Below are 13,702 nucleotides of genomic sequence, written 5' to 3'. Positions count from 1 at the left end.
AATGAGTTGCCTGATTTTCACTGAGGCTGATTCCTAAGATCAGTGAGCAGGAAGTGTGCCTGGGGACAGAATGGAAATGACGATGCTTGGGCTGGGAGAGCCCAAAACCTGAAACCATAATCTATGACCTCATGAGCCCCCTGAACAAGCACTGCAACTGGCTTTGAGGTGAAAGGCGGACACACTTCACCACTGTCACTCTCCAGCCAACTCTGGTTCTTTGCCCTGGCTGGGAATTCCGCTGGAATTGAAACTGCCCAGTACTCATCTAATGGAACTCATCTAATGGAATGTGTGAGGACAGCTGTCTATTGCTTCCTCAGCCCGATGTCCTTTAGTCAACAAATATTAAGTGGTTAGTCAGTGCTGGGTAGGAAAACAACAGAGCTGTTGACCCAGGGAGCCCCGATTGGAGCAGGCCTTTTTGATTCTGGGAACCTGGACCCGTGATCCTCCTATCCCCCAAGACTCCTTCATCTGTCTGCTTCCTGGCAGGGCGTGCTTGGTATTTATTTTGCAGGCCCAGTCCACCTGGTCAGTGATGTAGATCAGTAAGACCTGCTGATGTGAAGGGACAGGATAGCCTATAGTAAAAGGACCCGGGCTCTGAAATTACAGCCATGGCTCTGTGTAGGATTGGTCACGGGCAAGTCCTATCATGATGAGACAACAGGCAAACTGGCATCACCACAAATTCTCCAAAAGTCCCAGTCTGTAAAGAGTCTTTTAAAGATTTTTCATACCAGGCCCTCCAAGCTTGGTTCCTCTGCTGGCACAGCTGCTCCTTGTTCTGTTCTGTGGGCACCACCCTGCCCCCCCGTTTCTGGGTCAGACCTTTGCCTGTCTTGTGGGACCTTCTGCTTGGAGCTGTCGATTTAGCCTCTGCATCTCTGGAACAGAGATGGCAACTTTGAAGCACAGTCAAAGGAGCAAATTGTGAAGAATCACTGGCATATTCCTCACGTGGAGTAAATAAGAACGAGACCCAAGGCTTCAGCAGCTGATCTTGGGGCTGTCATTGCCACAAGCTGCATCCCTGTCTTTCTTACAGATAGCTGTTTGTCCTGTGGTAGGAAAAACCCCATGTCCTTCCACCCTCTCTTTGAGGGTGGACTCTGCCAGACGTGCCGGGTAAGACCAACCCCCACCCTGGACTTTCCTGCCCCTTCCCTTCTTCTCAACTTCCCTGCACTTCCCTAGGATGAAGCACCTGCGTGTAGGCGGTGGGGAAGGCTCTAGTGGGGCCCGATCGCCCCACCCTTCCTTCCAAGGGGCGGTGCCCCGCAGATCCCAGCCAGTTGTCCCTGTAAAGAGCACCAGGCCGCCCATGACCTGTTCTGTGGCTGCGTTCTAGGGCCTCCGCCAGTGAGCAAGCGAGCGGGGCCTGGAGGTCCCTGATCTCCGATTTCACAGGCATTTCTCTCTGGCTGCCAGGACCGGTTCCTTGAGCTGTTCTACATGTATGACGACGACGGCTACCAGTCCTACTGCACCGTGTGCTGCGAGGGCCGCGAGCTGCTGCTTTGCAGCAACACGAGCTGCTGCCGGTGAGCACGGGGACTGGAGCCTCGCTGACCTGGGGACGGGGCCCGGAGTCAGTATTATATCTGTGGGGGCCTGTCCTTGAAGGTTCTATGTCCCTGAAGTAGAAGTGGGATGTAGGGATGGGTTTAAGAAAGGCAGGGAGCGGGCTAGAGAAGGATCGCCAGAGCTGCCTGTGGACTGAGGGTGCCCAGGTTTCCAGGGAGAGGTTGCTGTTCCTCACACACAGGGCCTTCCCGCCCATGGGAAAGGGCAACTGGGGGCCCGAGAGGGTTTTAGCCAGCACACGCCAGCTCCGTGGGGAGGGTGGGGTTCGCAGGAGAGCCGCCTGATGACGGGCACCCCTCTTCCCCGCTACCCGGCGTAGGTGCTTCTGCGTGGAGTGCCTGGAGGTGCTGGTGGGCCCGGGCACGGCGGCAGACGCCAAGCTGCAGGAGCCCTGGAGCTGCTACATGTGCCTGCCCCAGCGCTGCCATGGCATCCTGCGGCGCCGCAAGGACTGGAGTGTGCGCCTGCAAGCCTTCTTCACCAGCGACCCGGGGCTCGACTACGTAAGCCTGGCACCCGCCCCAGTCCGTGGAGTTCACAGAAACAAAGCTCCGCTGTACAGAGGAGCGTCTGCGAGCCTCAGACTGGAGCCCGGCTAATTGTCCCATGTGCGCTTCCCAGGCGGCTCCAGTGTTCTTCCCTCCCCTCCTTCTTGGCTTGGCTTTTTCAAGGGCCTGCTGAAGAAATAGGGATGGAACTGACCCAGCCTTAGTCTTAGTGGAACTGCAGAGCGGAGGGAAGCCTGTGACCTACTCCCAAGTCTTAGTGGGCATATATGGCTTTTCCTGGGCTGCAAGTTCATGGAGGAGCACGTGTCTTTTTGTGGGTGACTTTGCACCCGTGTCAGAGCCTCATCTGTTCCGTGTCTAAAGGTAGAAGGGCCATCTGTGCCAAAGCTCCCCAGGGCATCCCAGCGAAGAAAGGGCAGAGCTCAGGGCTTGTGTCCCTCAGAGGAAGGCCAGCCCTTCCTCCTCCCAGAGCTTGAGTCCCCCTCCCCATACCCACACCTTGACCTCCATGACCTCTTTATTTAACCTGGCAGGAAGCCCCCAAGTTATACCCTGCGATTCCCGCAAACCGAAGGCGACCCATTCGAGTCTTGTCCCTGTTTGACGGAATTGCGACAGGTGAGTTAGGAGTTCACCTGGGCATGCTCACCTGATCCAGGTGTCCGTTATCAGTGTCAAGAAAGACCCCTGGGAAGTACCTGTTGGTCACCTGTTCTGAGAAATCCACTGGCTCCTTGTTTCTCTCCTCAAACCTCTCCACCATTTCACCCACCTGGTCCTCTTTTGGTCCTTTTCAAAGGCCTGGATATTTTAGCCTCTGCATTTTATTTTTTACTATGTACAGGAATTTTGGAAAATTATTTTCCGCTCCATAAGCATAGATATATTGGAGATTATTAACTGGGCAACTGTTCTCCTAACATCTCTAATCTTGTACCCTCCCGTTTCCTCTAGGTTTCCCATGTATAGAATAAGCATAGCCGACATGCATGTTTGCCCCTGGGCACTTTGCCTGATTTAACTCATTTAATTGTCAGAACTGTCCTGTGATGCATTGTTAGGAACATTTCCCTTTTACTAGAGCAGGAAGCAGTGAGAATGAGTTGCTGTGCACTTAGCATCACTTGTACTTCTATGTTCACCGGTATCCACCTGCCTAAAACACTGACAGCTTTTTTTTTTTTTTTTTTTTTTTTTGCGGTACGCGGGCCTCTCACTGTTGTGGCCTCTCCATTGCGGAGCACAGGCTCCGGACGCGCAGGCTCAGCGGCCATGGCTCACGGGCCCAGCCGCTCCGCGGCATGTGGGATCTTCCCGGACCGGGGCACGAACCCGTGTCCCCTGCATCGGCAGGCGGACTCTCAACCACTGCGCCACCAGGGAAGCCCCACTGACAGCTTTTAAAGCTTTTTTTTTCTCAGCATGGTTTTGGAGAAGATACCCATTCATGTATCTGACTCTGCTGGGGTGGTAGATGGGGGGCCTTGGCTATGTGCCTGTCAGTTTTAATAAATGCTGCCAGTGGGCTATACCAGTTATACATATATATTTTCTTCATGAAACTCCGCAGAGAGCCTGGGGGCCCAGTGTGCAGTTAGGTAGGGTTAGACCCTGCCATTTGCAGGGGTCCACTTGAGGACTGCTATGGCCTTGCTGTGTCTGGTCTGAGTTCTGGAGATGGCTTAGAGTCACTGAAAGGAGGGGCCCTCGGCAGGACAACCCTGATGTCTTTTCTCTCCCCCTCGACCCCACCCCCCAAACAGGGTACTTGGTCCTCAAAGAATTGGGCATCAAAGTGGAGAAATATGTCGCCTCTGAAGTGTGTGAAGAGTCCATCGCCGTTGGAACTGTTAAGCACGAGGGCAATATCAAATACGTGAACGACGTCAGGAATATCACAAAGAAAAATGTGAGGGCAGCCCCCCTCTTCCTCCACTCCCTGAGTCCCCCACATCCTCACAGCCACGTTGCCACCTTCTCCATGCCCGGGGTTGTGGCAGAAGAGAAGGTTTGGTTCCATCAAGCTGTAGTGTTAAACCTGCAACTTGGAAAATCAGTCAGAATGATTTAGATCTTAGCGTATCCTGAGCATTTGGTTTTCTTGGGTCAAAGGTAGAGTTGGGAGACTGAAATCACCAAGCAAGACCTAGAAGTGGGTTTTCTTCTAGCTGGTTACCTGGAACCCAGCCTGTTCATCTCTCCATCCTCACCCCCATCCCGGACTGTTTTTCTCTTGCAGATTGAAGAATGGGGCCCCTTTGACTTGGTGATTGGTGGAAGCCCATGCAATGATCTCTCAAATGTGAATCCTGCCAGGAAAGGCCTGTATGGTGAGCATCCTATCTTTCCCGTGGCCCCAAGAGACCCTATGTCCCCTGCATGCTGGTCCAGGAGGAGTGGGCTGAGAGGGAGCTGTTAGCTTCTGGCCAAACTTACCTGTTGCCTCTGTTCATGCCTCATAGTGACTCCCCAGTCCCCAGAGATACAAATGAGTACTGCAGTGCTGATGCCTGTCATTGCAGAGGGTGGCAGGGAGAAGGGACAGTAAGGCATCAGCCTTAGCTGGTCATTGGGAACCCATTGGTCTCAGTATGGAGGGGTGAGCTGAACGGTTTGAACCTGGCTCTGCCGTTTTCTTTTGTGGGCTCAGAGGGCACAGGCCGACTCTTCTTTGAGTTCTACCACCTGCTGAATTACACACGCCCCAAGGAGGGTGAAGACCGGCCTTTCTTCTGGATGTTTGAGAATGTGGTGGCCATGAAGGTTGGCGACAAGCGGGACATCTCTCGGTTCCTGGAGGTGAGGGGACCCGGGGTCTTGATTGTCAAGATAACATGAGCATGAAGGCCCTGCTGGCAATGGGGGTGCAGGGTATTTCCAGTGTTGCGAATGATTTCCGGGTTCCCCATGGAGGGCATGGCTAGGTCTGAGAGTAATGGAACGGAGTGGGTTGGTTCTCTTTAGTACTTGGAAAACATTTCATCTCTCACCTCACCCCAAACCCATTGAAGTCAGATGATGAAACCATCACCTACTTTTGGAGACATCATGAAAGAGATTTTTTACTCTAGAGAGTTTTTTTTTTTTTTCCTCACCCTTGTTCCCAGAAACTCTGCATTAGGGACCATGGGAAGTTAATTATTTACTGTTTAATATGCATCAAGCACTGTAGTAAATACTTTATGTACATACTTATTTCCCCCCAACTTTAGAGCTAACGTTCTGCTAGTGAGGTTATAGAACTGGCTGGTCAGTTCCCTCATGCCCTGTGAACCTGACCAATCAGTGGCAGAAGTCAGATTTTGCCAACACTGCATTTCCATAACCAGGACCTCAACCTGCTGGATTTCAATTCTGAGCTGCTTTTACCACTGTACACAGTACATTCTGTAATAACATGGCGTGCCCCAGGGGATACTTTCTCTTACAACCTGCCGGTCTGATGTGGTCTCTTTCCCCACCATTAATATGGGGGCACTAGCTATGTCCTCCAGTCAGATTCTTGAGGGGAATTAGTCTGTCCCTTGCCTGGCAGGAACCATGCCTCCTGCACAGCCAGGGGACTGCCATGTCACCTGTCTGCTTCCTGAATTCTGCCATGGGCTCCCAGCAGCTTCCCTTCTCTCTCCCTGCAGTGTAATCCAGTGATGATTGATGCCATCAAGGTGTCTGCTGCTCACAGAGCCCGATACTTCTGGGGCAACCTGCCCGGGATGAACAGGTAACAAGGGGCTCCGAGTGGGGCAGGTAACAGCCAAGTTCAATATAACTAATGGTATGAGCCATTAACCATCGACTCTTATGAGAGAGACACATTGGAACCTTGTAGAAAGAGCTGGCTCTGCTGAGAAAAGGCCTCACCCTCTGCTTCAGACCAACCCCTTCAACCATAGGGTTATGGTTGTACACCAAGTACTGTACACCAAGTACCTGAGAATCTCAGGCCAGGATTCCTCAGTACACTTATTTCTGCTCTGCCTAGGGACCTGGTGCTTAAAAGTGCCATGTGTTGGAGCAGACTGTTTCCCAGCGAGGAATGCTGATGTTTCTACACCCCACCTCTCCTCCCAGTTACGGTCCATTGGGAAATGAACTTAATCTCCCTGCCCCCGAGACGAAGTGATCCCTGGACCAGGCCTGTGGTGACCAATCAGGTGGCAGAGCTGAGATAACAATTGGTAGCCCAAAGCCTGTCTCCCTTGGATTTTCTTGACTGAGATCTTTCCCCAACTTTTCACTAGTCCTTTCACGTTGAAAGCCACAAGGCAAGTTTTTTGGCTGAGGATTAATTATCTCCGTTATGTGGCTTCACGGAGACCAACCTGCTAATTAAGATACCAAATGTGATGGTAATATAACTTGCAAATGAGTTAGCTTTAAAAAAATTCTTCTTTAAAAGGAAGTGTTGGAAGCATAACTTTCAGACATTTAGCAAAGTGTGGACAGAGGTGAGAAGGTACTGGAATAGCTTGGGATTTCTGTTGGGTGTCTTACATTTTCATTATCAGCCCATCAGATGGTGCAGTGTCCACGTCTGGAATGAACTTGGCTTATTCACTCCATTCCTGAGCTGTCACCCTGCCAGACACTTCTGACCCTGCTGCCAGTTCCGTGGTGACTAGATGTCAGTCTTGGCTCTCACAGAGCCAGTGAGGGAGGCGTAGAGAAGACAAATGATTTCAGGGTCAGGGTTGGAGGGGGCACTGGAAGAGTTGATGGGGAGGCTTCTCATCCCAGCAGGACCCAATGTGATGGAGTGGAGACATGCAATTGAGAGCAGAAGGGAGAGGGTCAGGGAGGCCAATGACGGGCATTCGCAGAGCAGCTCCGGAGAACAGTGTTCCAGGGGTGGGGAGTGGGTGTGGAGTGGGTGTGAGAGGAGGGCTGAGAACTCCGAAGTATGGGCCAAATTATGTGAGGCTTGTAGTCATGGCAACACATATTTACTTTGACCCAGGAGTTCACGTGAGATTTTAAGTGGATGAAATGAGTTGTGTCTCTGGTTCTCAGGGTTTCTGGTGGAAGAATAGACTATCACGTGATGAATGCAGAAGTGGGAAGGCAGCTGAGGTGTTGTTCAGGGGAGGAGGGCTCTGACTTTGATTACTGTGTTGTGCTCGAGGTACCATCCACATGCACTGAACACAATGAGAGCAGTGGCTCCAGGAGGGTGTCCTGTGGGATTACAGGGAAGGATCAGATTCTAGGTAATGGGATTTGCTGAGCATTATCTGAGTTGGGATGAGAAGTGAGCTGCTACAGGTGGGCTCTGCAGGCTCCATGACTCGGCCAGCGTCAACCCTGGGTCACAGACCCAAATCCAGCCTTTAGACCAAACATCTTGGTTGTTAAGATTTCAGTCCTAGAATCAACAGAAGGTAGAGCAGGGCTGTGAGCCCTTAGCTCCCCTGGGTCCATGGAAGAGTTGGGAATGGAGAGAGGGTGAGGTCAGTGTGAGGTATTATTCTGTGTTCGATGGCCCCTCTTGCGGGCACCATATCCAATCTTATGTCTGATTTCTTTTTGGCCTTGGAGTTACTTACACAGGGATGCTGTGGCATTCATCAACTCTGTGCATTCAGACCTTTTGCTGGATTTCTGGTCTGGACCTGCTTAACCACTTCATTTTCTAAAGTTCTATCCATTCTCCTTCTCAAGCATCTGTTTTTCCTCTCTCTGCTTTTGCAGGTTTCAGTGGTGAAAGTTACAAGGGGGAATTAATTTTAGTCCTTTTGTGAACCACCTTTTGTCTTTACTTGGACCCACTATTAAAGCCTCCTGAGGCTGCATTCCAGCAATAAGCAACCAAATCATGGGTTTGATGTGCTAGTTGTAGTGAGTTGACCCACAAAGACCTAATCCAAGCTCCTGAGGCTCAGAGAGGTGGCAGAATTTGCTCAAGGTTGTTCACTCAGCCAGTGAGCAGTGGGGCTGAGACTGAGGCGTCTCCTGACTCCTCCAACAATGTGCTTCCCCATCCTGTTCCCCTCAGTGAAGGAGCTTTGACTATTGTTAACATTTGGGAAGGAGGAGCATTCACTCCTGGACATTGGGCTCCCCGCCCCCTGGCCCCGATCAAGGGGCTAGTCTGTCCCTGGCTCAGCACACAGGCTTGTGCTCATGCCAGGGCCATTCTTATCATGTATTTGTAGCAAAGTTCACTGCCAGAGCACGTTTTGCAGCTTGGGCTCTCACTCCCACCTTGGGAGGCTCCTAGCCAAGGCCCCTTTCCAGGTGGTAGAAAGTAATGGGTTTTGGATGTTCTCAGGCCTGTGATAGCATCAAAGAATGATAAACTCGAGCTGCAGGACTGCCTGGAGTTCAATAGGACAGCAAAGGTAAGATGTGCTCTGTGCCTGGCCCACTGGGAAATGCACTTGGTGATCTCTAATCGGGACTTGACCTTGGTGTCCAATTGGTTCCTGCCCCTCCCCCCACGTGACTCCCTGGTGCTGGGCTTCTTTCCCCCCATAATTGTTCTGTCCTGTTTTCAAGTACAGTGTAGGAGAGGTTCTTGATAAACAGAAATCACTAAGAGAAAAGGCAAGTAGACTTTCCGATTGTGAAGGCACACTCCACGGAGACTCAGCTCATCCTCCCAGTGAGAAATGAGTACACTTTTGCAGAAAAAAAAAAAAAAATCTACGGTTAAGTCATGGATAATTCTATTAAGATCTCCATAAACTTACTTTTCAATGTTTCCATTAAGCTAAGCTCCATTCATTCAAGCCCTGGTTGACCATCCTCTACAATCTGGGTGGACTTTTAATTTTGCTTAATCTTGCTTGATCAATAACTCTGTTTTCTTGGCCCCCATGTGATCTCATTTGTGGTCATTTGTTGTTTATCTCTTGTTCTCTCTGAGGCTGGTCCTGCCTGTTCATTAATTTCTTGGTGTTTGTGGGAAGCACAGAGTGTTCTTGTCCTTCCAACTCTCCTTTTCTCATTCCCTCTCGGAGCCTGGCCCTGACACTCTCTCTCTGCCACCCACCCTCCCTCCTCCTTCCCTCACCTGCTTCTGAGCCTTGACCCAGAACCCTTCATTCTGTGCTCACTCCATGATGTCGTTTTGTTCTCCAGTTAAAGAAAGTACAGACAATAACCACCAAGTCGAACTCGATCAGACAGGGGAAAAACCAACTTTTCCCTGTTGTCATGAATGGCAAAGAAGATGTTTTGTGGTGCACTGAGCTAGAAAGGTGAGCAAGGCTGTACGTGGAAAGGGGAATCGAGCAGATAGAGAGAAAGGGGAAGAAAACATGGTTAAGGCCAGCAGTGGGAATGGGCAAGTGCTTGCCTTAATTCCACATGGTCTCACTGACCTTCTATGTTAGCAGGGCTGGGAGTAACCTTTTCAGTTAGTGCTTATTTCCTAGCAGAAATGGCAAAAGGGTTGTGGTGGTGAGGAATCCAAAACATGAGGTCATGAGATGGCACATCTGTCTATGTTGGTTGTGTTGCCCTGGAATTTGCCTGCCCCACCATGCTGGGACACTAGGATGTATGAGGATCCAGCTAAAGGAAACCCTGCCGACGTGCCATTGCTCTTTCTCAGGATTCCTCCTGCCAAGTTGCTTGTTCTAAAGCTGATTCCTCCTTAGCCACAGTCTGTCTTCTCCCTTATCCATTTATTTGACTAAGTTGGTAGTGTGTCTATTTTGATTCAGAGAACCAGCTCTTAGATTTCATTTCTGCTGTTCTGTATTTATTTTTTTTCTCTCACTCCTTTTGTTTTATTTTGTTATTGTGATTAGAATGTAGTAAGGGCTATGACTATTCCTCTCTTTACATTTTTGGCTGTGTTTTGTGGTTATTTGATAAGAGTATTTACATTCCAGATATTTTAGTTCTACAACTGGATTTTATTTCTTGGTATAATTTGTGGTATTAGATTGTAAACCTGGGAAACAATGAGGTCCAGTGTATCTGTAGCCTCTTCTCAGACCTGTGGTAGAATTCCATTCAGGAGGCTGTTGGTATATTTGGTTGCCATCTACCATTAAGTCCAGCTTGGCGCTTGATCCAGCAGTTTGCTTTGAAGAAGGAAACAAAATGCAGGATGCTTCAGTTTACTCACGGTAAATTATCTGAGCATCTGCTGATTGGAAATAAGGTCCATTCTGTGAGTGTCCTTATTCCTTACTAAGGCAATTTGCCTAACTTCTGTCCTTGTGTGGTTTGAAGAGAGGTACGTTTCTGTCTGCTGGCTGGCCAGCCATCTTGGCATTCATTCATTTGAGAAAAGTCCACTGAGCACCATCTATGTGCCAGGAGCATTGTGCCAGTCAGTATAGGGATGTGCATAAGACAGGTGCCGTCAGAGAGGGACCATGCCCTCATGACAGTCATTTGTGCTGAAGAACTGGTGGGCCTGACCTCTGGGGGTCAAGAGAGGGCTCATGTGAAGGCCTGGTGGGCCTGGTGGAAGGGATGGGTCAAAGGGCAGGAAGAGCAGCACCACATTGGCTGCCGAGGCGAGGATCCCCCAGAGGCGTTAAGCACGCTGGAGGGGGCACATCTGACTCCCTGTGTTTTCACTCTGGTGCCCCCCTCCCCACCCCCAGGATCTTCGGCTTTCCCGTACACTACACAGATGTGTCCAACATGGGCCGTGTTGCCCGCCAGAAGCTGCTCGGGAGGTCCTGGAGTGTACCTGTCATCCGACACCTCTTCGCCCCCTTGAAGGACTACTTTGCCTGTGAATAGTACCCCAGGCACCAGGGCCTGTGGGCAGAGCCACGACCCAGGAGGTGCACCCAGGCTCTGCCCTTCCCAGCTCAGCTGTGTGGGGTCGGGCCGAGTACCTCGTCGGGAGCAGAGCTGCCTTGTCCCCTCCTGGCAGGGGGACCCCGAGGTGCCATCTCCTTGTGCACAATTCAGACCTGGCCGCTCGGAGCGGCCAAACACGGTGCTCATTTTGTCTTCTAAAATTTTAAAACTTGAAATAGGTAGTAAGATGGTTTTTTTTCCCTCCTGGGTTTACCGCTTAGAGAAACGATGGCTAAGATACCAAAACCACAGTGCCGACAGCTCTCTGATACTCAGGTTAATGCTGAAAAATCACCCAAGACAGTTACTGCAAGACTTTAATTTTTTAAATGTCTGCAGCTCCTTGTTTCCAGGAGTGTGTGGCAGTAGACATGTAGCTAAGGGACCTTTTAAGGGCCTAGGATGGTTTCTTCTAGGGCTAGCAGAAGAGGACATGATGTCCATGTCTGTCTTGAATTTTCCCCGGCACGTTCCCCTGGCCTCAGTATAAAGGGCTGGGATCCGGGGCCCATTTCGAGTATTTTCCACAAGGATGGTGATTTCAGCCGGGATGACGTCATCATCACTTTCAGGGCTATTTTTTTCCCCCATAAACCCAAGGGCAGGGCTACCCTTAGCTAAATCCCTCCCAGTGACTGCAATAGAATCCTCTGGAAGCTCAGGAAGGGGTGGGCTGGGTTATAAGCTGCCATGTATTGTGTAGACGGGTATGGCTTCTCACTGTCTTCCCCCCTTCCCTGTGTGAGGGGGGAGGAGGAGGAGGCTTAGGTAAGACGCCCCCCCACCCGTCCCCCCACCCTCCAGCCTACTCCGCAGGCACAGGTCCCCAGATTAGATGTATGACACCTCAATTCCTTAGGCTTCTCTAAACTCAGCAGTGACAGCCAGGGGCAGAAGCACATTCCTCTCACTTTCCCCTCATCTAAGAGACTGCAGGGGGAAAACTGCAATAAAAGCTCGACCCTCCCTCCAGAGATTTTAAAGTCCTTTTTTATTCCATGATAAATCGATAAATCGTTTTTAGGGGGAATGGGAAGTCGGACAAGCTGCATTTCAGAAATGCTGTCGTAATGGTTTTTAACACCTTTTACTCTTCTTACTGGTGCTATTTTGTAGACTAAGGAACAATGTTGACAGGTTTTGTGGGAGGTTTTTTATACGCTTTTTTTTTTAAATCTCAGACATCTATTTTTGTTTTAACATTTTCATATTTTTTTTTTGTAACTGGAGCCATGTAACAAAGTATGGGGGAAAATTGTGCCTTGTTTCAACAGTTTTGCTAATTTTTAGGCTGAAAGATGACAGATGCCTAGAGTTTACCTTATGTTGAATTAAAATCAGTATTTCTCTAACAGTCTGGTGTCCCTTTTGTTCTTTTGCAGGTCAGATGGGTGGGGTATGTGAGGGCCTGGTTAAAGTGGAAAGGTGGGTGGTCGCAGTAGGTCATTCATTCAACAAGCCCAGTACATAAGTACCACGGTGACCCCCAAATCTAGTGCCATGGTCCCCAAACTCCAATGTATCAGCATTCCCTGGAAGGCTTGTTCAGTGGAGATTTCTGGGCCCCATCCCCAGAGTCTGATTCATTATGTCTGGAGTGGAGCCTGAGAATTCCATGCTTCTGGTCCAAGAACCAATCTCGGCTAGTGAATGGGTTTCTAAACCTTGGTTCCCCAAACAAATAACTGGAGTGCCTGAGTGCATTTAAAGCCTTGATGTCTGGAACAGCCATCTCCAGATTATTACAGCTCTTGGGTAGCTGGTCCAGATGACTCAAGAATCCCAGGGCTGATCCTCCAGTTCCTTGTCCCTCTGTAGGCTTTCCCTGCACCCTGTTCCACTGCTCCCAAGTTGTCATATCACAGTTCAGCCACAGTCAGTGAGGGGACTTGTGGGTAGTGGCCCATGGTCCGAGATTTTAACATAGCTGCCAGTGGCCCCAGCTCTTTGGGTTGAATGTGTATCTTGCTTAAGCTTAACATTGCAACTCCCTTCAGTAGTTCCATCTTAAAGTTTACCTGGGGCCACCCAGCCAGGTGTCCCAAGCCCAGAGCCCATGATGCCATCATCCTAATGTTTCACTATTTCTAACCATGGGTCAGGGCAAAGGAGCTGATTTCAGTAGCTCTCCAGAAGTTAATATCAGTCAGCTGGTGCGTGCAGAGGGAGAATTGTGTGTAAATGGGATGCACATAGTATCAATTGAGCCTCAGTTGGACTTGGCACCTCTGAACCTCAAGTTTCTTCACATAACATAAATTATAATCATGGCCACCTCCACGATAGAGTTGTGGGCCTTAATAAGGCCAAGTTCAGAAAGGGTCTGGTCCAGAGTTGGAGAATGAGAAACCAGCTATTTTTTTAGGCACTGCTGGGCTAGGACAGCCCAGGTGCAAGTTGCCATGGTGAGATGATTGTCAATTAGCAAGCCAAGCCAGGCTGGCGCTCTGCTCAGGTGTTCAGGCCCCAGGGGCCTTGGCTGCCCTGTTAAGCCATCTTGTATACAGTGCTGCACCAAATGCCAGGACAGGATGAAGCAAAATAAATAGCCCTGGCCTCAAAACCCCAAGAGAGGAGATGAACTAGCTCTTCAGGTGAGGGGCCCTTGGGTGTCCTGGCCTACCTGTGGGCAGGCTAGCGGGGAGACCTTGTTGGGGCTGCCGGGGCAGTTCTCTGTGTTTTCTCAAGATGGGGGCCAGGTTTGGATATCAGTGATCTCAGGTCTGGGGCCAAATGGAGAATGTAATGAAAATTCTGATCTTGGGGAAGTAGTTGGTTTGCACCACAAGTAGGCCTTTTCTGAAAAAGTCTTCCAGTTGCCTTGGGCTGTATCT

The 13,702-nt window shown here is 50.1% G+C and overlaps 1 protein-coding gene across 1 annotated transcript in view; it reads left to right on the top strand.

Moving 5' to 3' along the window:
• The window catches only part of DNMT3B (DNA methyltransferase 3 beta), a 37,212-nt gene extending 25,090 nt beyond the window's left edge, over positions 1 to 12,122 (top strand). The window contains exons 12-22 of the mRNA XM_082643750.1: positions 1,052 to 1,131; positions 1,435 to 1,547; positions 1,910 to 2,093; positions 2,633 to 2,717; positions 3,863 to 4,008; positions 4,339 to 4,429; positions 4,750 to 4,898; positions 5,735 to 5,820; positions 8,368 to 8,437; positions 9,180 to 9,298; positions 10,664 to 12,122. Of these exons, the coding sequence (XP_082499876.1) occupies positions 1,052 to 1,131; positions 1,435 to 1,547; positions 1,910 to 2,093; positions 2,633 to 2,717; positions 3,863 to 4,008; positions 4,339 to 4,429; positions 4,750 to 4,898; positions 5,735 to 5,820; positions 8,368 to 8,437; positions 9,180 to 9,298; positions 10,664 to 10,805 (1,265 nt within the window). The 3' untranslated portion in view covers positions 10,806 to 12,122. The remainder of the gene's footprint in view (positions 1 to 1,051; positions 1,132 to 1,434; positions 1,548 to 1,909; positions 2,094 to 2,632; positions 2,718 to 3,862; positions 4,009 to 4,338; positions 4,430 to 4,749; positions 4,899 to 5,734; positions 5,821 to 8,367; positions 8,438 to 9,179; positions 9,299 to 10,663) is intronic.
• Positions 12,123 to 13,702: the final 1,580 nt, after the last annotated feature.

This window comes from Mesoplodon mirus, assembly GCF_964341445.2.
Source record: "Mesoplodon mirus genome assembly, chromosome: 15".
NCBI classification, from domain to species: domain Eukaryota; kingdom Metazoa; phylum Chordata; class Mammalia; order Artiodactyla; family Ziphiidae; genus Mesoplodon; species Mesoplodon mirus.
The sequence above is the reverse complement of the archived record's forward strand: the minus strand, read 5'-3'. Positions and strand labels throughout refer to the sequence as shown.